Source organism: Megascapheus bottae, chromosome 13 (assembly GCF_031878675.1).
Source record: "Megascapheus bottae isolate mThoBot1 chromosome 13, mThoBot2.hap1, whole genome shotgun sequence".
Taxonomy (NCBI): domain Eukaryota; kingdom Metazoa; phylum Chordata; class Mammalia; order Rodentia; family Geomyidae; genus Megascapheus; species Megascapheus bottae.
Window position 1 is genome coordinate 3,599,227 of NC_143521.1, and position 26,597 is coordinate 3,625,823.

The following is a 26,597-nucleotide window of genomic DNA, read 5'->3' on the forward strand; positions in this document are numbered from 1 at the left end:
TAATAGAAAGATTACATTATATTCGCCAGATAGAAGGTGCATTACTTCACAAACATTGATACCCTTTCTCATGTTTTTGTCCCAATTTCCCTCCCCCATCCCTCCCTTCATCTTGTTTTCTCCCTTCCCTATCGTATTTCAAATAAATAAGCATATATAATTATATCAGATAACAAGGTTAGATACTGTAACAATATGAGATAACCAAGGGACAACAAAAGAGATGGGAAATAACTTAGTACATTAAAAACAACAATCACACATTATATGGCTCTTGTTTCTATATCCTGGAGGTCCTTTCATTTAGCCTCATCCTATATAGCCTAATGTATCTAGGTTTTGCCCTATCATTTCTGGCTTTTTGTTGGTTAACTGGAGACACAAGTTTCACAGACTTTCCTTCCTCGGCTGGATTTAAGACTCAGTCCTCAGATCTCAGTCTTTTGATTTGCTGGGATTATAGGTAGGAGCCACTAGCACTTGGCAAAATTATCGCCCCTCCCCCCTTTATCAATATACCATGAGGCTTTGTTACTTTGACCAAGTTCATTTAATTGTCACTCGGTTACCATGACTCATGTGTCAGGCTCATGCACCTGATATTACCCAGAATTTTCTCTACAACCCCAGGATAGATATGCAAATTGCCTTGAATGCTAGTGTGAATTTGTGCTTATAAAGAAAATAAACTGTTTACCGTCACCTACCTCTCCAGTGATAAAATCAGAGCTGAACCTAAGGCCCATCTGACTCCCAGACCCTCCTGTCAGCCACAAAGCTAACTACTCTTTGCGCATGATTTGCACATGTGCTGGCCCTGTCCTGAGTGGTGGTCTGCAGTCCTAGGTCATGGCTTATCAAGGCACTGAGCACATACAGTCTTTAGGGTACTTACAGTTTGGTGAGGCGGAAGAGTCCTCGGAAAGCATACACAGACACAGACCTAATCTTATTGTTTTGCAGGCACCTAGAAACAGGATTATTCCAAAGGAAAACAATGAAACAGTTTCAGTTTTGCAAAAGGAAGTGGGTTCGTTGGATGATGGTCATGATGGTGGCACAATATGAAAGATCTAGATGCCTCTGGTTGTACATTCATAGGTGTAAGAGGGTTCTCTAGAAGCTTCTTCATCTCTTTCAAACTGCGAATATTTAAAAGATAAACACCCTCACTCCTGCAGGAACCACTGTAATTACATCAGCAAGTGGGGAGACTGGCTGCTGATCCCCAAACCATGGAGCAGAAAGGTCTAGACTACACAAGGTGGAACTGGTTTCCATCACTCAGACTTGGCTTTTGCTTAGACCCTGGGACAGGGAAAGGGAGACAGAGATGACTTTGGAAGTCACATTTGATATTTAGTATTCCTGTGGAGCTTAGCGCAGATTTCAGTTTTCACATAATCTGTGTCTTAGACCTAACTACCAGTTTGGAAATTGTTTTTTTTAAAAAAAGGGTTGAATTGATCCCCCCCTGCACCCCCATCCGCAACTGCATCAGATTGTCTTTCATGCCTTGGTATTTTGAATGGGTTACATCTGTAACTATTTCATTTATACTTTTTTCCTTTACCTTCTTTCCCCTTTTCCTGCTTTCTTTTCTTTTCTTTTCTCCTTCCTTCCTTCCTTCCTTCCTTCCTTCCTTCCTTCCTTCCTTCCTTCCTTCCTTCCTTCCTTCCTTCTTTCCTTCCTTCCTTCCTTCCTTCTTTCTTTCTGAATTGCAAATCCAGGCACCAGTAGCTCACACCAGTGATCCTAGCTATTCAGGAGACTGAGGGTCACAGTTCAAAGCCAGCAGGGCAGGAAAGTTCATGAGATTCTTATCTCCAATAAATTACCCCAAAGCTGGAAGTAGAGCTGTAGCTCAAATGGTAGAGTTCTAGCCTTATGCAAAACAAGCTTAGGGATAGCATCCACACCCCGAATTCAACCCCCAGGACTTGTGCTCATAGTTGATGCTTTGCCTCTTAAGCTACGCTTCAGTCCAATTGTTGCTGATTATTTTGGGGATACAGTCTCAGATTTTCTGTCTGGGCTGGATTCAAACTTTAATCATCCAGGTCTCAGCCTACTGAGCAGCTAGGGTAATAGACATGAGCCGTAGACATAAGCTTACTCTGAATTTTTTAGGAATAAAATGTTAATACATGGACCGGGAGTGTGGCCTAGTGGTAGAGTACTTGCCTAGCATGCACTATGTCCTGGTTTTGATTCCTGGTGTCACATACACAGAAGAGGTTGGGAGTGGAGCTGTGGCTCAAGTGGTAGCGAGCTAGCTCTGAGAAAGGTCAAGGACAGTGCGCAGGCCCTGAGCTCAAGCCTCAGGAGTGGGAAAAAACAAAACAAGAAAAACGTTAATGCAGAGTAAAGCACTCAGTGATCAGACAGGCCTAGATGTCAGCTGTTTCTGTAACTCCTGTTATAATCATTGAAAGTTGTAAGTGCTCAGCATAGAAGTAACAGAAATATAAGACACACACAATATATTTACAGCTCTTCCAAAGAAATCAACTTCAATTTTATTAATTTGATACCCTAAGATTTATTCCAAAAGATACTTAAGGCAACATATAAAGATAAATGGAAAAATGAAAAAAAATAAAAAGTTAACACTGGAGGAATGTAACCACATAGGAATGTCAAGATAGGAATATAAGCTTATACTAAACTAAAATAATACTGGAAGTCTGACTTGAATTAACTGGAGGTCAAAGGAAATAGCAGAATATAAACTACTGTTACAGGCATGCATTTAAAGTATTTCTGCAGGTACTTGTCTTGTCTGTTGGGTTCAGTAAGTAGATTACCGTTGTTCTTTAGAGAATTCTGAATTCATATAGAACTCGTTGTAAATGTTAGGGAGAAATTAACATGAATGAACTTGCAGTTAAATAAAAAATGTGGAATAAAAGATTCCCTATCCTTTGATACTCAAGAAGATCTACCTTGGATGGTCTAATATTATCATGTACCTTATTGTGTACCTGACATTTCACACAATATGCATGAACCTAGTTGAGCAGAGCACAGCTTTTCCACAAATGCATAGAGCAACTTTAATAGACTGCATTAATTAGACTGCCTTGCTGAGAAGCTGAATCAAACTATACTCTGTGCCTGCGTGCGTGCACACCTGTGTGTGTGTGTGTGTGTGTGTGTGTGTGTGTGTGTGTGTGTGTGTGTATAGTGAGGCTTGAATTCAGGGCCTCATGCTCTTACTTAGCTTTTTCCATGCAAAGCTGCTCATGTTTTAGCACTTGGTCACACTACATTTCAGGCCTTTTGCCAGTTAATTGGAGATAGGAATCTCTCTAATTTGTCTGCCTACATTGGCATAAAACTGGGATTCTTAGATCTCAGCCTATTTAAAAGGTAGGGTTAGATGCATGGTCCCTCAGCTCTTGGCTCAATTTTACTTTTAATAAATAAGTTAAATTCATTTTTGTTAAACTGTTTTAAATCATTTTGCTACTGGGAACAAATTGACTATTCCAGAATTAATTCAATATTCATGCAAACATATTAGATGACTGGGTTATATTATCTTGAATTTTGACATTTAGTTTTGTAGTCTGACTTCTTTTAAACATGTGTTCATGAGGTGGTGCTACAGACCAGAATATTGCTCTAGGCTCAAGACACAAAAAGGAGAGCAGTCTTAAAGTTTTGCATCAGGCCTAATTTTCAACAGATCTTTTCTCGTAATCACAAATGTGCAGAATGAAGTTCTGAAAAGTCATTAGAATTTTAATTATGAGTATTATTTTTTTGTAGATTATCTGTTTTATAAAGCACTTCATCGAAGTAGTTAATTTTTCTTTTGATTCTGTCCTATTTCTATGCACTTAAAATGTAGATATAGTAAATGCCAATTTCTCTAGTGTAAAAAAGGAGAAAACTAAAACTAATACAACTATGAAATTAAAATGAGAAGTCTGATACGTTTTCTAGAGAAAGTGACTTACACACAAAATACCTAATATAGTAGTAGTTCAAGTATACAGCAATATGATTTAGTCATAAAGTTGACCTAAATCACAGATAGATGACATTTGAGTCCATTGGGGATTTGAGAGGATATTCATGACTCCAACACGAAAGGAAGCAAACATTCTAATAACGTTGGAGATCAAACCTACAAGGCTGAGGAGGATAATGAGTTGTGTCCCCCAAACACCTACAGGTTCCAAATGACAAGAACTTGCTAGCTAAAACAGAGGCCAAATTTGTAGTTGAAGCTATAGTAGCAAATTCGTCACTATTCAATCTTGATGAGAGATCTTAGCAAAAGATCTTTGGTGAATATTGAAATGCTGGCAATGTTTCTCTTCCCTTTTCTGTCCTCAGATCCTCCCACCTTAGCACCTCCTAATAGGCAAGTTTTGTATAATCTGACACAAAGTCCAAAAGGTGTATACATAGCTTCACTTTGGGACTTCTACTTCAAGGTCAGGTTTCCTTGGGAATAGAGATGGGAGATTTTTTCTAGAATAGTTTCTAGAATTACTTAGACAAGCCAATGACCTAAAATAAGATTAGATTTAAGCAGTAGTGTAATATTGGTTTCTACAGAATTTCAAAGTCACACAACTATTGAAAAATGCTAGTTAGTTTTAATGCCAGGAATCAAAGTTTTTCTTACAGCCTTTGGAGCTCATGGTACTTCATAAAGCCATTGGGAGGAAGCTTTCTTATGAAGTTCCATTGAAGTGACCTGAAATAAATGTAAAATTTGGATCTTACTTCAAATTACAGTGTAGACAATTACAGATTATTTACTATGTCCCTCGTTTTTTTTATTGTTGGGATAATGTATAGAGGGGTTACAGTTACATTTGTCAGGTTAGTAGGTGCATTACTTCTCACACATTGATACCCCTTCTCATGTTTTTGTCTCCATTTCCCTCCTCCCATCCGCTCCCAATCATTTTGTTTTCTTCCCTTCCCTGTCCTATTTCAAATAACAAAACCATATATACAATATACTAGGTAACAAAGTCAGATACAGTAACAACATGAGATTAACCATAAGGGCAAAAAAAGAGAAGAAAAATAACATAGTACATTAAGAACAACAACCACACAAAATAAAGTTCTTGTTTCCATAGTCTAGAGTTCCTTTCATTTAGTTTCATCCTATATGACCTTATGTATCTAGGTTTTGAGCTATTGTAATCCTCTGCTAGGAAAGTCCTAGATGTGTACTAATTGTTACAAATGAGGGAAATCATTGAGCTTATGTTCCTTTGGGTCTGGCTTACTTCAAGTAATATGATTTTTGTGGGAGAGAGCTAGGCTGGGTCCCTATTGTTTCAATGCCGTCTTGCTTCCCCAGAACCAAGGGCTTTATGCATACTAGGCTAGCACTTTACCACTCTTAATATGATTATTTCCAAGTCATTATTCCATTTCCCACGAATGTGGCCCTCGTTTTAAGGAAACATTTCACTGCAACATGCTAATATTGATATCTGAATTTAGGTCTGACTCGATTTTTTGTACTAGTGAATGTGGTCATCATTTCTTAAATTTATGTTACCAAATTATAATTCTGACAAAAATTAAAATAATGAAATTTGAAGCAAATTGATTTTTCAATTGTCTTCTTTTCCTTTTTTACTTCATAAACATCACATGTCACCTGAATTTTATGTAACAATAGCAATTGTGTTTTGTGTTTTCTCTTTAAAAATCACTCTTTAAGGGAAGGGTGAGGGAGAGAAAAAGGAAGAGGTGGAGAGGATATGACTTCAAAATCATTGCAACTGTATGTGAAGGAATAAGGCATAAGGAATTTCAGAGAAAATTCTTAGTAGGGGATTAGGGCTTCAGGAAAAGAAAAAGCAATGGAGAGGGTTATTCTGATTAAAATTTACTATATGCAAGTCTATAAAAAGGCACTGGACAACTTAGTTATCTATTTGTAAGTACTTCATTGCATACATTCTACCACCTTAAAATTGTAATGACAGTTGAAGGGCCATTGATCAATAATTTAATTTCCAGTAAGTAGTATAGAAAGGTTTCCTCTTGTATCACAATTTAATAAGCAATTTGATACAGGTCAGGTCCATAAACTGCAGTTGTATTGGAAAGGCTCTGTTTGTTTGTTTATTTTTAATGGAAAAGCACTATAATATAATAGAAACAAAGTAAGTGAAGAAAGGTAAGAAAAATAAAGGCTAATTCAGCAGGGTTCCCTTTTAGGAACCACATATAACCTTCTCAAGCAAGTCTCTTTGGCTGTGAAATGAAGGATTTGGACTAGGTGACCTTTATTAGTGCTTTTCATCAGTACTATACTTTATACTGTGGTGGAGCAGTTATTATGGACAAATGAGCAAGCGTGAGCATTATCTGGGGGGCCAGCTCTGGTTAGGATGGTTAGGATGGTTCTTCTTAAAGGAAGATAATTTCCCAGACTCCCCAGAAAACATTTCAGAGTTTAATTTGAGGAACACTATTCTAGACTCTAGAAGACCATTCATCTTCAAAGGGGGTAGGGTAAAGATTGGTTTTAGAAAGTTAAAAAAAAAAAAGAGCCTGGCCTGGTGGCTCATGCCTGTGATCCTAGCTACTCAGGAGGCAGAGATCTGAGGATCAAGGTTCAAAGCCAGCCCCCGGCACTAAAAACCCTGAGACTCTTATCTCCAAGTAACCACTAGAAAACCGGAAGTGGTGCTGTGGCTCAAGCTGTAGGGCCGTAGCCTTGAGTGGGAGAGTTCAGGGACAGTGCCCAGGCCCAAGTCCAAGCCTCATGACTGGCAAAACAAAACAAACAAGGGCTGGGAGTTTGGCCGAGTGGTAGAGTGTTTGTCTAGCATGCTCGAAGACCTGGGTTCGATTCCTTGGTATCACATACATAGAAAAAAGCCAGAAGTGGTCCTGTGGCTAAAGTAGTAGAGCTCGAGCTTTGAGAAAGTCCAAGGACAGTGCTCATGTCCTGAGCCCTAGCCCAGGACTGGCAAAAAAAAACAAAAACAAAAACAAAAAAAAGTAAAAAAATCCCTCAAAACACAGCACTTTTTAAAATGTATAATCCAGAAGGTGTTCCACTGTTCAGAAACAGATATACTCATTACCTGACTTATGCAAGTGTCTGCCCTCTGTAATCACATTTACAATAAAAATTAAACTAAAAAATGTATAAATTTCAGATATACATATATAGATACACAGTATATTTGTGGTATTAACATTTCACAGAGAAGGACAAATAGGAGAGAGTATCTAAAAAGGCTCCTAGGGCTTGGTGAGGGGACAGTATTGAATAAGACTGTTCTAGACTATAATAGCAGTTAATGATATATTAACAAATAAATGATAATAATAAGCACCAAAGGTTGAATAACTAGCGACACTCTCTTGAAGTTATACTTAGTAGCTAGGTTGTTACGTCATTAGCTAATTGAGAGTTTTCTCATATTTGGTTGCCAAATCAAATTCTATCTTATGCCCCCTTTCAGTATTTATTTTGTGTAAGGATAAACATCAAATGGGATTTCCAGGTGTGTATTGGACAGGAAGTGACAGATCTTAAAAGTAACTAGTGCAAAAAGAGCTGGAGATGAGACTTAGCAGTAGAGCACCTTCTTGGAAAGTGTGAGACTCTGAGTTCAAACTCTAGTACTGACCAAACACAAATACAAACAAAAAACAAGGTTCTATGAGAAATCCAAAGGTAAGAGGCTAATTGCACCCGGGGGCGGGAGTGGGGGGGTGGGGGGAAGGAGGGGTGCAGGGAGGGTTACTCAACTGATGAAAACTTACTGAGGACAGATATGGATATTTTCTTCATTAACATAGAATGCTTAGAATTCACGGACTCTTCTTTCTAGATAATATCAAGTATTTTCATCAATATTATTTATATTTTCAAAATTTATGATTGAAATTAGAAAAGGTAGATGTCATTTTCATTTATTAGAAGAAATGAAAACAGCTGGTGGCTCATGCTTGTAATCCTAGTCACTCAGGAGGCTGAGTTCTGAGGATCGTGGTTCAAAGCCAGCCCAGGCATTAAAGTTGGTGAGACTCTTATGTCCAATTAACCACCAGAAAACCAAATGTGCTATTGTAGCTCAAGTGGTAAAGCACTAGCCTTGCTCTGAAGACCTCAGGGACAGTGCCCAGGCCTAGATCAAGCCCCATGATCGACCAAAAAAAAAAAAGACACACTTTAATAGATTCTTATATTTCAAAATTTGATATCACATGTGTGTGTGCACGCACGTGCATGTGTATGTGCATGTTTATGTGACAGAGAAAGGAACTAGTTTTATTATTATTATTGTTAAAGCAAATTCTGACTTGTGAAAAAGAAAGCTCTTATTTTGGATCATGTAGAATTTCAGAATATGAATATCAATGCTAAGAGTTAATGTTTAGCATGCTAGGAGGAAGTATAAATATCTAACTGTGTTTGAATGTTCCGTTCTTTATGTGCAATGTTTTCAAAAAAAGTCCCAACTCCAATAAACATTACTTGGATTACTGGCTTCTTTGATAGTTTACTTATATATGATTTAGCTCACATCTGACATTTCTCTGTAATGCTTCCAAGTGAAAATCTGCATGGCTCAGTAATGAAATTTTATATTTAGTTCTTTAATGTGTTTGCAGTAAAGACTAACTTTTCCCTATGTAAGTGAACTCATAGACAAGGTACGAGGCTGAGCCAGTACCCTGGAGGGAAACTTGTAATAGACACTGGAGTCAAAGAGTTTAACCTTAAGTACAAAAGAATTTTTTTTTTAAAGAATTCCTTTTTTTTCCTTTTGTCAGTCCTGGGCTTTGAGCTCAGGGCCTGAGCACTGTCCTTGGACTTTTTCAAGGCTAAAGCTACCACTTGAGCCTCAGCACCGCTTCCGGCTTTTTACTATGTATGTGGTACCAAGGAATTGAATCCGGGTCTTCGTGCATGGTAGGCAAGCACTCTACTGCTAGGCCAAACTCCTGGCCCCAGGAATTCTTTGACAGTGCTGTGAATTCAACCCAAGATCCTCAGTGTGCTAGGCAAACACTGTGCCCTTGAGTGCTCCATAGCACAATTGTGAGCATTTGGGCCTAGATTTGTTTTTCTTCACCTAATATCAGAGTGACTATATATATATATATATATATACATATATATACACATATGTGTACACACATATATATACATATTCATATACATACATATACACACATGTATAAACTGTACAATGAGATGGGTACCAACATGATATTTTCTTTTTCCTTTTTTTTTGACTGTCCTGGGATTTGAACTCATGCTTGTTATGCTATGATATTTTTTGGCCATACCTTCAGCCCTTTCTTTTACTGGTTATTTTGGGGGTAAAGTCTTACTTTACTTCCTGAGGGTGCACCTGAGCCATGATTGGCCCACTTTTACATTTCTTGCCATTGCTCCATTCTTTGGCAATGGAGTCTCAAAGGTATTGATGCCTAAATCAACCTGATGCTGTCATCCAGAGAACTCCAGCTTGTCATGTGGCTTGGGGGGCGGCAGCACAAGCTACTGCTCTCAGCTATTGGAAATAAAGTGAGTTTTGTGAACTTTTCTGTTGAGGGTGACCTTGAACTGCAATCCTCCATTGTTAACCTCTCCACGTAATTAGGATTACAGGCATGAGCCACCAGTGCTTGGCTAGGAGAATTCTTTGATTTGGCTTTTTCTGTAATTTGATATACACAGTAGGGGACAATACTTTTTTCACCTCTGAAAGTAGAATGAAATTATAACAAATCTTTCCACATAACATTTCCAGTTGGAATTTGAATAATAGAAAGTCTTCATAGGACCCTGGCTTCTCTGGTTGATCACTGATTTTGCTAGTAGGAGTAATTATTCTGGGGAGGCAGATTTAGGTGGCATTGTTATTTCCTTTGACAAACAAGTGTTTGTGATTTAGCCTCCAAATGTTGTCAGATGATATGAACTTGGTAAGCCTGGTGGATAGGAACCTGCTATGGCTTCCAGCCCTGTATGCTAAGCATCTGAATTGGTATGCAGGTACGTTAATTTGAGCACATGCTTGCCAATATGAATAAACATATTTTGAACTCATGTACTCAAAAGTCAAAGCCAAGAGACACACTGAAACTTATGGATGGGAAATATCATCAACATAACAATGTTATAAAAAATGGATTGAACTAACTAACCTTTAGAGTGCTTGCCTAGAATACTGGTGGCCCTAGATTTAATCTCCAGCACTGTCAAAAACTAGCCCCAAATCTCCCTAAATCTACTTTCCACTCTTGTCTTTTAAAAGTTTCAGGCAAAAATGTGTTATTGATGTTAGTTAAATTAAAATAAATATTACTAGAAACTTAGAAACACAACTTCTAGAAATCAACAAACCATTTATTATGAGAATCATTTTCTTTTCCATACATAAATTGAAATTGCTTCAGGAAAAAACATCAGTCTCTCTGAGTCAAAATATCATAAAGATGAATTCAAATGTGGAGTTCCAAAATGATCTTATCCAATTTATTATACTTGTTTTCTTTTTTCACACGAGACTATATTAAAATTGATGTACAATATATTCTAAATGAGCTTTCCCAATAAATGTCAAGTAAATTTCCTGTACAATAGAGAAATTCTAGGTAGTAATGTAATTAGAAGTTCTTTTTGATTTACTGGCTCATGAAGCTTATGACATCTTCTGTTTGTACAAAATAAACATTAAATACTTCATAGGATTATATGAAAGATTGGATGAATTATTCTGTGGAATGACTTTAGATAGGCTTTTGTAGTTCATAAATGCAAAGTAAAGTGAGCAATCATTATAGTTGATCTGGGAACAGTGGCATCGCTTTAAATAAAAAATGCACTGTTAATAATGACACAATCTTAATTGTGCTTGTTTTACAGGTACCTCACTTTGTTTTAGGAAAAGCCATTGGTTTCTACTTACATTACAGTCACATTTGAAGAAACTGATGGCACAGCTCGTAAATTGGCTTCATCACAATCCACTTCCAGACCTTGACACAAACAACGCACGGGCACAGAACCCACAACTAAGAAAAGAGAAAGTGGCAAGAAATGATGAAAATGAGAGTCCTAGAAGGTAATGGAGCTACAGAAATGAAAAGCTAAAAAAATGACAGTACAAAATATACCAGATCTTACCTAAGTAATATGGGCAATGCTTTGAATTAAGGTTTCAAAGCTTACTTTTCATTTAGCTTGAAAAATAATGCTCGATTTGGAAACATACACACTGACCAGCACATCATTTTTTAAATAGCAGATAGCTCTTCATTTGTTTCAAAAGGTATATAAGCACCTGCTTTTATGTCACCAAAGAGAGATGAGATAATGTGTGGTGGAGTTTAATGTTCACGGGAAAGTGTCTATGTAATAATCAACAATTTAGTAATAGCATAATCAAATCTGTCCTGGGACAGTAAATCATTTTTAACTAGCAAGAAAGTGGAGGAAAAAACACGTAAGTGATAGCATTGGTAGTTTTAATTTTTCTGGAAAATTTTAGTTCTTCAAAAGGTTTTTTATTTTTCTTCAAAATGTTTGTGTTCTAATTCATTTATTATTTGTTTCTGCCCCTGCATTATTATGCTAGCTAGAAGTCACTAGCATGTTAAGTATGATGGGAAACAGGGCCAGGCATGCATAGCTCATGCTTGTAATCTTAGCTACTCACGAGGCTGAAACCCAAGAACTGTGGTTCAAAGCTAGGCTAGGCAGGAAAGTCAGAAATTTATTTCCAATTAACCAGCAAAAGCTGTAAGTAGAACTGTGGCTCAAGTGTTAGTGTGACAGCCTTGAGAGAAAAAGCTAAGGGACAGTGTCCAGGCTCTGAGTTCAAGTTCCAGCACTGAGGAAAAAGAAATGGGTAGTAGAACTCAGGCAAGATGGCTCATACTTGTGATCCTAGTTTCTCAGGAGACAGAGATTCACGGGATCCGGGTTCAAGGTCAGTTCAAGCAAAAAGTCCATGATACTCCATCTCAACTAACAAAAGCTTGATGTGGCAACAGATACCTCAAAGGATTTATTGTTGTTGTTTGATCGGTTTTAGAGATCAGCTTTCTTTGGCATACATAAAAATGAAGGCATTATGGGTATAAATTTCTTTTCTGCACAGCACTTCTATTGTAATTCAAGGAGGATGATGGAAAGAGAAAGAATAGAGTGTATACTGTAGGTTGCTTTAAGAGACTGGAGTTTTAGATAGCCTTAAGAAGTGATTATGTTCATCCAAAGTCCACATGAGCCTTGCAATATGTCCTATAGTTACATAGTCTAATAGGATGTTTTTAACATTTGCAATAATAGCTTCAGTTCGATTTTGGCTTTGCAAGGCAATGGATAGTAGTAAGAATAGCAAGAAATGCCTCCCCTCTGCATTAACTTCTGTAGCCACATACTAATGCAAGGTACAGCCTCAAATGTCTACATACAGAGGTCAGAATATCAGATATGTAGACTCTCTGACACGTAGACTGTCCCGATGAACCGAACAGTTTCTTCTCACAGTTGCCAAATTAGATTAGGAACCAAGTTGGCAGCCTACAATTTGCTCAAAGAAACCAGAAATACATTGCAAAATATTTAAATACTTAAAATGATAATAGCTACTGTAAAACATGACAGGACAAGCAAAAGCTTTCTATGAGAATTTTCTGCTTGCGGGGTCCAGGTTTCTGATCTTTAGAGTAAAGCCTCCAGAGGACAGGAAGGTAGAGACCCCAGGGTATGACTGTATTAAGCACCATGGCTACAGACCTGGGAGCTAGAAATGGATCCCTTGGTTCAGGTCCAAGCGGGGACATGGTTTTGCCTTTCTTCTAAGTAACTGCAGAGACTCCTTTACAGGATTACAAGAGCTCAAGATCATTATGGTTTCTCTATTTGATGGGAGCAAGAATGGCAGAAAATTCCCCAGGAGTTTTGCACAGCAGGATCCCTTCACAGTGTGATCTAGGATATGCGTGGGAGCTTAAGTTGTGGGGCATGATGATAAAGAGTGGGAGAAAGATGACCGAGCCGAGGCTGAAAGAAAGGGAAGGAAGGTGGAAAAGGATGGCAGCCTGTAAACATGCCTCTCTGGATGGGTGGAGGGGGAGGATTTCTCATGTGTACAGACTGGAGGAACATCAGCTATGTTGTAATTACTGGATTATCTATAATAGTGAAAAGTAAAAAGTAAATAATGAACAACAAAGGAATAAGCAAGTTATGCTGCACCAATATAAATTATGTACTGCATTTAAAAAGAGGTTATAATAACAGATACTGGATTATGCTAAAATGGAAATTGAACATTTAATAAATATGATTTACACAGGATTTTTCAGCTAGGTTGAAACAAAATAGTATGAAATAAAATAAGAAGACATATCATGTACTAGACAACTTTATACTAGTACCTTTGAGTAAAGTATGGTTGGATAAACAGTCATTTCCTCACAAACCCTTCAGATTTAAACTCTGATAATGTATGTATTGATTAATCACAAACATTATATGTTCCCTAATACTGATCTTGAGGTATATCTTTTAAACTGTGAATTGTTTTATCTAGTCAAAAAACGATAAGCCATTCTCAGGTTAATTTCCCAAAAAAATTCCTGTAATTGTATACAAAGAATGTGGTATGGGAAGTCAGTGGCTAATGTCTATATCTTAGCTACTCAGGAGGCCGAGATCTGAGGATCATTGTTCAAAGCCAGCCCAACCATGAAAGTTCATGAGACCCTTATCTCCAATTAACCACCAGAAAACCAGAAGCAGTGTTGTGGCTCAAGTGGTAGAGTGCTAGCCTTGAGCTGAGGTGCTCAGGGACAGAGCCCAGGCCCAGAGTTCAAGTATCATGACCACCAAAAAAAAAGAAAAGAAGTGGCACAGTAGGAATCTTAATTTTGCTTTCACTCCATGATTTTTTTTTTGTCAGTTGTATGACTTGAACTCTGGGCCTGGGCACTGTCCCTGAGCTCTTCAGCTCAAGGTTACTGCCCTACCCTTGAGCCATAGCACCGCTTCTGGTTTTCTGGTGGTTAATTGGAGATAAGAGTCTCATGGACTTTAGTGCTGGTGCTGAGTTTGAACCTTGATCCTCAGATTAGCTAGGATTACAGGCATGAGCTACTGCTTCCGGATGTCACTCCATGATTTTATATTATACTTTTCATTCTAGTTTTGCACACCTTTTTCACTGTATAATTTAATCATAGTCAGTTGCCAGTGGTTCACGCCTGTAATTCTACCTACTCAAGAGACACATCTGAGGATTGCAATTTGAAGCCAGACCAGGCAGGAAAGTTTGTGAGTCTTGTCTCCAGTTGACCACCAAAAAGCTAGAAGTAGAGCTGTGGTTCAAGTATTGGAGAGCTAGCCTGGAGAAAACAAACAAAAAACCCCAGACACAGTGGGGCCCGAGCATAAGGTCTAGGATTGGCATTAACAAAAATTATATATTCTCCCTATACTAAGTATTGATGAAAAATGACCTGTACATTTTTGATCTATCATTTATACTTATATTGGTGACAAATTTCATCCAGGATACAGGATAAGGCAAACAGATTTCTCTTGCTGACTTGATCTGGTTGGTTGCTGGTGCTTGGTGGGTGTTGCCTGACACAGAAGCCCAGGAAAGTTTACAGAACCTATTGGTCTCCATCTTTGACCTAATGGTCACAAATGGTTAGCTGAGCTATGGATGTGTTTGCTGGACCTTTCTCAGGGAAGATTCTCTTACATCAGTTTTTTTTGATATTCCTTTTCATTCATTGCTTTTGTCATTTGTAATCTGCTTATAGTTTAAGTTTGCTAGCCATATATGAATTGGAAATTGTTAAAAGAAAGCAAAATGTAAAAATGTTCAGCTAAAATTTAAGAAGTGAAATCAAGATAATTCCCAGTAAAATAACCGGTTTAAAAAAAACACCGGTGGTTTTAGACAACATGGGTTAATTTATATATATTTTTGCATCAGTAGTTAAATTGTACCCAGTAGCTTTTTGTTCCTCCCAAAGCTTTTAGCTTTTTAATAATCCAATTATTAATTTCCTGTCCCCTGAGAACTAATTACCTAGTACTCCTCAGCAAAAATAAATTGCTGAGATGGTATCTACAGAGATTCATGGGAAATATGAATCTGGCTAACCTTTGTTATAGTCTCCAGACAGAGGGTACATCACTTCTCGCACATTGACACCTCCTCTTATGCTTTTATCCCCATTTCCCTCCCCCATGCCTCCCAATCATCTTGTTTTCCCCCTTTCCTTTCCTATTTCAAATAAAGAAATAAATATATATCCAATATACCAGGTAACAAAGTCAGATACTGTAACAATATGAGATTAACCAAAGCTGCCAAAGTTTTGAAAACCTACTGTCAAGGCATAGACATGAGTGTCATAGTTAATTAGATAGGCAATACTTATGTAAAAGGGATTGCTTTCATAAATTTTTCTAATCTAAAATATTATAAAGTTAACTCTAAGTATTTACCCTTCCATATTCCCTCTAGCAGTTTGTAAGTTTTTGGTATATTACTACACATAGCAGTTTATAATTAAGAGGGTTTTCTTGGCTTTAAAGTATAGGTTAGATTTCCAGAAGGTTGTTTTTTTTTTCTTGTCAACATTAAAACCCAGGAAGCTGTTCAGTTATTCTATTCTATATTTTGTAAAATAGGAACCCTGACTATGTTAATTTTGTTTTAATATTTGATATGCACTTAAGATCCCTGAAACATTTTAAAACAGATTTTCCAAATTAAGGCTGCATCTCTTAACTTCTTCTTTTTTTTTTTTTTTTTTACCAGTCCTAGGCTTGAGCTCAGGGCCTGAGCACGGTCCTTGGACTTTCTCAAGGTTAGAGCTCTACCACTTGAGCCTCAGCACCACTTCCGGCTTTTTTCTATGTATGTGGTACCAAGGAATCGAACCCGGGTCTTCGTGCATGCTAGGCAAGCACTTTAACAAACTCCTGGCCATCTCTTAAATTCTTTTTATTAACACACATTAGTTATGCAAATAATAGATTTTAATACATGCATGCAATATACTTTGGTCACATTCAGCTCCTATTACCCTTTCCTCCCTTAGATCCCATTATAAGGCTGCACCTCTAATAAAGTTTGCAACTAGAAAAAAAAACCCTGATTAAATCTTAAGAGTTTGAAAAAAAATGTTGGATCCAGTGGTTTTGACTACTCACGGCATTCTGATGTTTCTGCCTTGAAGGAATATGGGGAAGTCATTTGGTAGTAATTTGCAAAATATTTGTCCAGTTGCAGAGACCATCCATTGTTGTCTCCTAAAAAATTTAGATAGCAGGAAAGTTATAAACAAACATGTAAACTAAACAAAACAAAACAATAGCATCTGGGTGTTTGGGGAAAAATAGGTTTTCTACTACACATCAGCAAGTCTCAAACTTTGTGAGTATGCATAGTCCAGGAACTTGATATAATAGTACAAGGGGTTAGAATGGGTTTCCACTAATTGAGCCTGCTTCAATTAGTATGTAGACCACTGAGTTGCCCCAATTAGTATGTAGACCACTCTTGAACAAGTTATAGTTTAGACATACTAAAGTAAAGCACACCATTCTTAACACTTTTCTGTTTTTCTAAACATTCTTACTTATTCCAACTTATATTGGAGATATATAAACAGGATAGATGGCTGTGGTTATTACATTTAGAAAAGAAAGAAAACATACAGTATGATCTCATTCCTTTTTTAGTGATCTCATTCCTTTTTATTTTTTGTTAAGGCATTCTGGTATTTAAAATGATTATTCTCTTATTAAACAAACAAAAGCAATGAATAACATTGTTTAATTCATTAATTTCACTGTCATTTATCAGTGAGATGCCATATTTTGGAGGTGTAACAGTTCTCAAAGGCTTATGTGTTAAAAAGTGTGGTCTCAAGGTGGTGTTATTAAAAGGCCGTGGAAACTTTAGGAGGATGTGGGAAAATGATTTCATATCCATGGTTCCAACTCTAATCCACAAACTTGGAGATTTTAGCTGTATTCTTTTTCTTTACCCTTTCCCTTTCTTTTTTCTATTTGTGAGAATCTTCTGTGTAGACTGGGCTGGCCTTGAACTTAGGTTCTTCTAACTCAGACTTCTGCATGCTAGGATTACAGATTTGTACCACCACACTTATCTAGTCAACACCTTTTCTACTATGTAGCACAGACAGTTTCCACAAGTACAGAAAATTCAATGTTTCTAAAATGAAACTCATTGTCTTCTCCTATATAAACTTGCTATTCTCTAGATTCTCTGAATTTATGAATAGTTCTCACAACATATCAAACTCCTCTACAAAGGTCAAATTTATTGGAGTATATACATCATTTTACCTTTTCTATTTCCCTTTTTTCCCTTCCTTCCTTCCTTCCTTCCTTCCTTCCTTCCTTCCTTCCTTCCCTTTCTTCCTTCCTTCTTTTCTTGTTGGTACTGGGGCTTGAACTCTAGACCTCTTGTTGGCTTTTTTTCCCCCGGATGTTGGTGCTCTACTATGTGACCCCATACCTCTAATATAGCATTTTTCTGGTTAATTGGTGATAGACTCTAAGGACTTTTCTGCCTAGGTTGACTTGAAACTGAGATCTTCCAGGTCTCAGCTTCTTGAGTAGCTAGGATTAGTGGTGTGAGCCACCAGCACCTGGCTGTTACTTCTTCACATTTGGCATTTGAACTCAGGGCTTCCTGATTCCTATTAGATTCTCTTCGGTTTGATGCATGTCTCCAGCCCCCCCACCCCTTTTTTTGCTGTAGTTGTTTTGCTGTGATCTTACTTTTTGCTTATATTAGTCTGTACTGTGATCTTTGTTTTTTAATTTATTTATAGCTGGGATGACAGATGTGTGACATGGAGATCAACCTTTTCAGTTGAGATGGGGCATACAGAGCTTTTCTGCCTGAGCTGGCCTCTAACCATCATCGTCTTGACCCCCAGCTTGCAAAGAAACTAGGATTATGGGGGTGAGTCACTGGCACCTTGCTTGTTTTTCCTCTGTTCATTAATATCTCTATGAAGATGACATTTGGGAAGGAAAGGAATTTTAGCACAAATACTATCTAGACTTGTAAAATTAGACTTCCTTTTAGAAATTCCACTAAAAATAAAAACTGGAAAGATTAAACATTACATTTATTGAATTCTCCTTTCTTTAGCATTCCTTTTTAGCTTTAAAACTTCTTCACTATGAAAGATTAAAACAAAAAAGGTAGCAAAGTAGTATAATGCCATGTGAAGTCAGAGCAGAGTGACTTGATATAATTCAGTTTAAGTATAAACTTCAGCCTAGGACTCCAGGACGCCCTCAGGAGGGCAAGAGAGCTAGTACAGGGAGCCCATGGGCTCTGACGTGAGGATGACATCTTAGCCAGAGAGACAGGAGGAGAAGGAAATTTGAAAGATTGCAAACATAGAGTCTAAAAGAGTCCATAGCTTCCTGAGGCTGTTAGATACCTGGGCTCCTTCCTTCTCCACTGTTTCCAGTGTAGAATACTTCCTTATTTTTTAGAAGATAACTTAAATCTGTGTTCTAAACTCTAAGCAACTAAGGTTCTTGTAACTGATAAATGCTACAATTGGATGCACTATTGGAATTTAAAGGTACTAGGGCTTGTATTCAGGGCCTTGTGCTCTTGTTCGGCTTTTTTTGCTCAAGGCTAGTACACTACCAGTTGAACCACAGCTTTACGTCTAGCTGTATTTTTTTTTCTTTTGCTGGTAAATTGGAGATAGAGTTTTATCGACTTTTCTTTCCTGGCTGGCTTTGAACTGTAAAATCCCCTGAGTCACTAGTGTAATAGGTGCGAGCCACCAGTGTCCAGTTTCAGGTGCTTTGTGATCTTGAATTTGCTACTGGTGTGTTCCCTGTCTCAGATTCCTGCTTCTGTAATCTTTATGATGCAAAAATGAACACACATTCCATATATGAAGTCTGTGTCTTATAAGTCTCTCTCCTCCAGTCTAGAATATTTTCTGTTTTTTTTTTCCTCCTGAAAGGAGCTGAAGATAATAGACTGCCAAGGACAGAAACAGCAGTTGAGTAATCTGCTTTTTAAGATGGTGGCTGTCCTGTTACTATCAGAAAATTGGACTGTCTCAGGGAAGGGAATTCTGTACAGACAATACCCTCTGTTCTCTGTCATGTTTTAATATTTTATTTTAATGTTTGTATCAGCACTAAGGCTTGAACTCAGGGCCTACGTTTGTCTCTTAGCTGTTTTGCTCAAGGTTGGAGGTCTATCCATTGAGCTCCACATTCACATCTGGCTTTTTGCTGATTAACTAGAGATAAAGGTCTTGCAAAATTCCTTGCTGGGGCTGGCTTTGAATTGTGATCCTCCAAGTAGTAGGATTATAGGTGAGAATCCCTGACATCTGCTATGTCCAGGTGTTTGTAGACAGGCTGTCATGTTCATGAGTTGATTGTCCTCAGCCTGTGCCACCCTTCTCTACTCTCAGGAGCCATATCTCTTGGCTCTTTATTTTATTATACACACACACACACACACACACACACACACACACACACACACACACATTTTTTTCCAGTCCTGGGCTTGAGCTCAGGGCCTGAGCACTGTCCTTGGACTTTCTCAAGGCTAGAGCTCTACCACTTGAGCCTCAGCATCACTTCTGGCTTTTTTCTATGTATGTGGTACTGAGGAATCGAACCCAGGCCTTTGTGCATGCTAGGCAAGCACTCTACCACTAGGCCAAACTCCGGGCTATCTCTTGGCTCTTTATATCTATTATATTATATAATAAATATAAAATATATACTACTAACATAAAATAGATGAATAAAATTATTTTTGCACTTTCTTTCTTTCCCAAGCAAAAGAAAGGAATCAATTTATCACATATATATATATATTCAACTTATGTATGTATACCCAACATATATAGTACATATACATATGTGTATATCTAATACATATATACATATATCCAACTTTTATGTAATACCAGCTTTAAATATTTAGCTATCACTATTTGTTATTTTCTATTTCTGTTATTGAGATTTATTGAGCTTCAGAGGGTGATACCTCCAAGCTATAGCTCTTGGCATTCTAGCTTTCAATGACGCTGGAAGGCTTCAAATGCAGCCTTAGAAGCTGTTTCTCCCTGTCTTCTGCCCTCCTAACTCTCATCCCTATCCCTCCCTTCAAGTGAGTTGTAGAAACCAGACTTTCCCTTCTCTAATCAAGCTTTCTCCTCAAAGCAAGTTATAAAATCTGCAAATAATGCTATCTGCCTTTTTTTCCCTTTGCCATTCTGTGCAGGTGTTGGCTAGAAAGAAATTCTCTGACTTGCCTTACCTTGTCATAAATAATAAAATTCTTATTCTAGGAGAGGTCCCATATTGTGGGGAAGGAAAGTTCTTTCTCGGTTAGGCCCAGAAGAATCTGAAAGGCAGGTTGGCTGAGTTTCTTTTCTGAGACTATTAACCTTACTGTAAACCTTTCATCCATCACTTTTCTTCATAGCTATAGCTGTCCATTCTTCATCAAATTTAAGCATTACAAACAGTTCTCCTGGGGTCTTTGGATCCTTTTTTTTTTGTGCCAGTCTTGGGCTTGAGCTCAGGGCCTGAGCCCTGCCCTTGGACTTTCTCAAGGCTAGAGCTCTACCACTTGAGCCTCAGCACCACTTGCAGCTTTTTTCTATATATGTGGTACCGAGAAATCGAACCCAGGTCTTCGTGCATTCTAGGCAAGCACTTTAACCACTAGGCCAAACTCCCAGCCCCTGGATCTTTGTTTTTGAAGGTTATGGTGTTACATCAAACTTTTAGGGGGTCAGTCGTGGGGCTTGAACTCTGAGTGCTATCCCTGAGTTCTTCAACTGAAGGCTAGTCCTCTACCACATTGAGCCAAAGCCCCACTTCCGTTTTCCTGGTGAATAATTGGAAATAAGAGTCTCAGGGACTTTCATGCCCAGGTTGCCTTTGGACCTCAATCCTCAGATCTCAGCCTCCTGGCTAGCTAGTATTACAGATGTGAGTTACCCACGCCCGGGTCTCAAACTTTGATTAAATGAATGTGCTTTGTGGTAGATGAATGGATGAAGAAGATGTGGTACTTATACACAATGGAATTCTATGCTGCCATCAAAAAGAATGACATTGCTTCATTCATAAGGAAATGGAAAGACCTGAAAAAAATCATTACTAAGTGAAGTCTGGAAGGTGCAGGGGCATTGGCTTGTATCTTATGTTCTTGACATTTTTGCCCAGACTTGAGAAACAGCAGGGAAGTTAGGTGAGGGTCAGCACACTGGAGCACAAAGCTGTTTTGTGGATGGAGCCTTGCTAATACTATGACATTGACCACAGGAGGGCCTGGTTTATGACATAAGATGGTGATTTTTCTTTCTGCTGTTCTAATGGGTCTTACATTTAATTGAATCTTTAGTAATAGATTATTTCAGTTGTCACATTTTAAAATTTTTTTTTATTGTTGGGATAATGTATAGAGGGGCTACAGTTACATTTGTCAGGTAGCAGGTGCATTACTTCTCACACATTGATAGCCCTTCTCATTTTTTGTCCCCATTTTCCTCTCCTTCCCCCTCTCAATCATCTCGTTTTCCCCCTTCCCTTTTCTATTTCAAATAAACAAATTAATGTATATATAATATACCAGGTAACAAATTCAGATACAGTAACAATATGAGATTAATCATAAGGGCAAAATAAGAGAAGAGAAATAATAACCATCACACAAGATAAAGCTCTTGTTTCCATTGTCACATTTTTTTTAAAGTCACAGTGGCTTAAATTCTAGATTGGTGCTCTTTCCTGATCCTTTGTCCGTACCATTGCTTTCTTGCTCTTGTGATGTTTAAAGATGAGAAATACAGAGCTTCAGAAACAACATTCTAGTCCAACAAATTGAAATGTTGCAGTTCATGCAGCGTTCTTCACTCTTTCTCATTCTTACTTTCTCTCATTTTCTGTTTGATTTTTCTCTCTGTCTCTGTCTCTCTATCCCTCTCTATCTCTCCGCATCTTTGTTTGTGTTTGTCTGTCTTCCTGTCTGCCTATCTGTGTGTCTGTCACCACACACACACACACACACACACACACACACACACACACACACACCCCTACCAGGAAGGAAGCAGGAATTTCTGACCATCTGAAAAACATAGGACAAACCTCCTTGCAGTTTCCTAGGTTAGAGTGTATATTGTGTGGAGAATTTTTTAAAATAGCAAATTCTGCCAAAAACATATATTTTTTTAAAAAATTATGTTTCAATCTTCTTTTGGCTTCCTCAAGGTATTTCCTTCTTATTGCCCCTCACTTCCTTCCACTAGATAGCAGGAATACTGAACATGAGAAACGTAGCCAAAACTGTAGTTAGAATGTTAGCACTTTTTTTTAAAGAAAATAGATTTTAGTGTATAAAATTTCTATAAATTTCACAGTCTTGATATTTTAAGGATGCATGGAGCATCCTAGTTTTTCATACTTTAAGCAAGTGACTGGCTAATTTTTTTAATTGAAGCAACTTGGGGTTATGTAAAAAGCATGTTACACAGACAAAGTTATTTTTATGTAAAAGATGACATAAGGATTCTGTGAGTAAAACTGAAAACATAGATTCCTAGAGATCTGGTCATGTATCCTGTGTAAGATTACTATTATTGAATAAATGAGTGAACAAAAGACTAAAAATCTTTCCTTAAAAATACTCTAGGAAAAATTTATTCCCTTTAATAGGAAAATAGAATTTTGTCAGATAGAATTCCAGACTCTACCTTGAGGTTCTAAGCAATTGAGCCAGTGTGGGGCCTGGAGAGCTATGTGTTTTATGTGTCCTGGGTAATCCTTGGAGCAAATCTGAGAAGGTGTATATTATGGCATCCACACCATCAGCGATAGTCCTTCCAATCCTGCAATGAGTTTGATTTAGCCACACAAAGTCTTGTGTCCTAGAGAGGCATATTGCTTTCTTTAATGAAGCATATACTGATTGACAGCCAGGGGCAAGCAGCCCAAGATATTCAGAGAAGACTCACATAGTTGATCTTCAATTTAAGAGCCCTTTGCATGTGCTATTTTGTTGCATTTACTACACTTTTTCTTTCTATGCTTATTGATGTATATACTTTATCTCCTTGTGATATTATGGTAGGGAATAATCAGAAACTATGTGTTATTGGATTCCTCAGGGACTGTGGGAGGTACTTGTAATAAAGTTTAAATATAGCTCTTCCTGGCTCTCATAAATGTATAAAGTACATAATATGCTAAAACAATTCAGTGTTCTTTAATCTACAATGGGGCTATGCACACTATGTTGAAAATGTTGTAAGTATAAAAACCCTTTAATCTGAGGACCAATGGAATAGAACTAAAGACCTAGAAATCAACCCACAGACCCATGGCCATTTAATCTTTGATAAGGGAGCCAGAAAAATAGAATGGAAGAAAGACAGCCTCTTCAACAAGTGGTGCTGGCAGAACTGGTGAAGCACCTGCAAGAAGCTGAAGTTGGATCATTCTATGTCACCCTACACCAGGATTAATTCCAAATGGATCAAATACCTCTGGGTAAGGCAGAAACCCTAAAAACTTTACAAGAAGGAATAGGAGATACACTAGGTCTCCTTGGCACAGGTCAAAACTTTCTTAATAAAGACCCAGAAACACAACAAATTAAAGATTGCTTGGACACATGGGACTGCATTAAATTGCAGAGCTTTTGTATGGCAAAGGACATAGCTAGCAAGTTAACTAGAAAGCCCGCAGAGTGGGAAAAGATCTTCACTAATCTTAAAACAGATAATGGCCTCATATCTAAAATATATCTACAGCTAAAACAATTGAATCTCTCCAAAACTAATCTCCAAAGAAACAACCATCCCATTAAAAGATGGGCCAAAGATTTAAGAGAGACTTCTCTGAAGAAGAAATAAGAATGGCCAATAGACACATGAAGAAATGCTCCATATTTCTGGCCATAGAAAAAATGGAAATCAAAACAACTCTGAGATTCCACCTCACTCCAGTTAGAATGACCATGATCAAGAAATCCAACAACAGATGCTGGAGGGGATGTGGCCAGGAGGGATCGCTACTACATTGTTGGTGAGAGTATAAACTTGTTCAACCACTATGGAAAGCATTATAGCGTTTCCTCAAAAGACTACACATAGAGCTCCCCTATGATATAGCAATTTTGCTACTGGGCATTTACCTACTGGTCCAGAAACAAGGACATACTAAATCTGCTAGCACAACAATGTTCAGTGCAGCACTATTTACCATAGAAAAGATATGGAACCAACTCAGATGCCCCTCAGTTGATGAGTGGATCAACAAGATGTTGTATTTATACACAAAGGAATTCTATGCTGCTGTCAGAAAGAATGACATCACCCCATTTGGAAGGAAATGGAAAGACTTGGACAAAATCATATTAAGTGAAGTAAGCCAGACTCAAAGGAACTTAGGCTCAATGGTTTCCCTCATCTAGAACTCTACTAGCAGAGGATTACAATAGCTCACACCCTAGAAACAAGGCCTTATAGGATGAGGCCAAATTAATGGACCACCAGGATATGGAAACAAGAGCTTAATTATAAGTGACTATCATTCTTTATGCATTATGTTTTTCTCTCTTCTCTTGTGTTGCCTTTTGGTTAATCTCATATTGTTACAGTATCCTACTTAGTTACCTGGTATATTATATAGATGTTTACTTGTTTATTTGAAATAGGAGGGAAAAATGAGGGGAAGGGGTGGGGGAGAAAAATGGGGACAAAAACATAAGAAGGGATATCAATGTGTGAGAAGTAACGCACCCTCTATCTGGTGAATATAACTGTAGCTCCTCTATACATTGAAATAAAAAAATTATAAACAAAAACCTTTAATACATTAAACCTATTGAGCAACTCGGCACACTGTGGAATATGGGCTGCTCCCCTCCATGAGTGCATGGCTGGCAGGGAGCTGGGGCTTGCTGCACTGCCCAGCACCATGAGAAAGTACTGTTCCATAATCACTTTCTAGGTGCTGGGAATTGTCACCACTGGGAAGCAAGTCATTAAAAAAACTTAACAGGGGACGGGAGTTTGGCCTAGTGGTAGAGAGCTTGCCTAGCATGCACAAAGACTGGGGTTTGATTCCTCCATACCACAAACATAGAAAAAAACTGGAAATGGTGCTGAGGCTCGAGTGGTAGAGCTCTAGCCTTGAGAAAGTCCAAGGACAGTACTCAGGTCCTGAGTCCAGGACTGGCAAAAAAACCAAAAAAACCAAACCAAAACAAAAAACCCCCCAAACCCCCCAAACCCATAAAACAAAAAACTTAACAGAGATTCCCTTCTTGAATACTTGTTTGTTAAACATGATATTTGAAATACGATGTAAAAATCAGGGTTAATAAAATCTTTCAAAAAAACTTAACAAGTTTCATATTTATTTGGGGTGTCTATTTAACAGTGATTTTTGGGCTTGGATCCTTATTCGATCCAACTTTCCAGGAGGACCAGCTTCTTATGGCCCCCCCACCCCGTATGTGGCAGAGCTGCAAATGATCAGCTGTAGGCTTCTTTAGATTTCCAAAGGCAAAGTGTGGGTTCTTTGATGCCTAGGTTTGTTTTTTAGAGGTTGTGGGAATGGAACTGAGACACTTCTACATGATGAATTAGTGGTATATACCATGTGTTATATCTCGTGTGTGTGTGTGTGTGTGTGTGTGTGTGTGTGTGTGTGTGTGTGTGTGTGTGTGTGCTGGTCCTGGGGCTTGAATTCAGGGCTTGGGCACTGTCCCTGAGTTTTGTTTTTTTTTTTTTAACTGAGGGCCAGTGCTCTACCACATGAGTCACAGCTGCACTTCTGGCTTTTTTTGGAGGTACCTTACTGGAGATATGAGTCTTATGGACTTTTCTGCCCAGGCTGGCTTTGAACCATGATCCTCAGATGTCAGTCTCCTGAGTAGTTAGGAGTGACTGAGTAGTTAGCAGACTGGTGTGAGCCTTGGCTCCTGGCCATGCCTGGGCTTTGAAAAATAAAAGTTAATAAACTTAGATCTTTACTAGAACAAAGGAAGGTAAGATGATTCTGTACAAATGTGGTTTGCTCTTTCATTAGGACAAAGGAAAATAACAGATAGGTTATAAACTGTGTAACACACTATTGGTGTATACTTGACTCTCACATTTCACTCAACTTTCAGCAGTGACTTTTGGGACAGAGCAGAGCTTTTCTGTGTTCATAAAGTGATGATCTCCAAGACAAGAAGATGATGAGCCTTTAGGGTGAGCCTGGGTTGGCAACCTGGCCAGACAGTTCATCAAACTAGCTGTGAGGCATTCCTTGAATTTTAATGATGCCAGCAGTTTGCTGGACAGAATGTGTTTTTCTGGGGTCTTCATGTCATTGGAGGAACTGTTTGAAGAAACTGGGGAGTATGACATTATTGTGGGCATCTTTTTCAAGCAAATCGAGGCCTCAAGGAAGCTAACACTGCACCCCTATTGAGCAGGAAGCAGACTGAGAGGTACTGAGAGGGACTTCTGAGTGGAGGGTAATGGACTATAGTTTTAATTTT

The 26,597-nt window shown here is 38.1% G+C and overlaps 1 protein-coding gene across 1 annotated transcript in view; it reads right to left on the reverse strand.

The window, feature by feature from the left end:
* The window catches only part of Rxfp1 (relaxin family peptide receptor 1), a 120,499-nt gene that overhangs the window by 42,711 nt on the left and 51,191 nt on the right, over window positions 1-26,597 (reverse strand). Inside the window, exons 3-6 of the mRNA XM_090343191.1 lie at window positions 16,208-16,306; window positions 10,932-11,037; window positions 4,643-4,714; window positions 896-967 (exon numbers count right to left, since the gene is read on the reverse strand). Of these exons, the coding sequence (XP_090199317.1) occupies window positions 896-967; window positions 4,643-4,714; window positions 10,932-11,037; window positions 16,208-16,306 (349 nt within the window). The remainder of the gene's footprint in view (window positions 1-895; window positions 968-4,642; window positions 4,715-10,931; window positions 11,038-16,207; window positions 16,307-26,597) is intronic.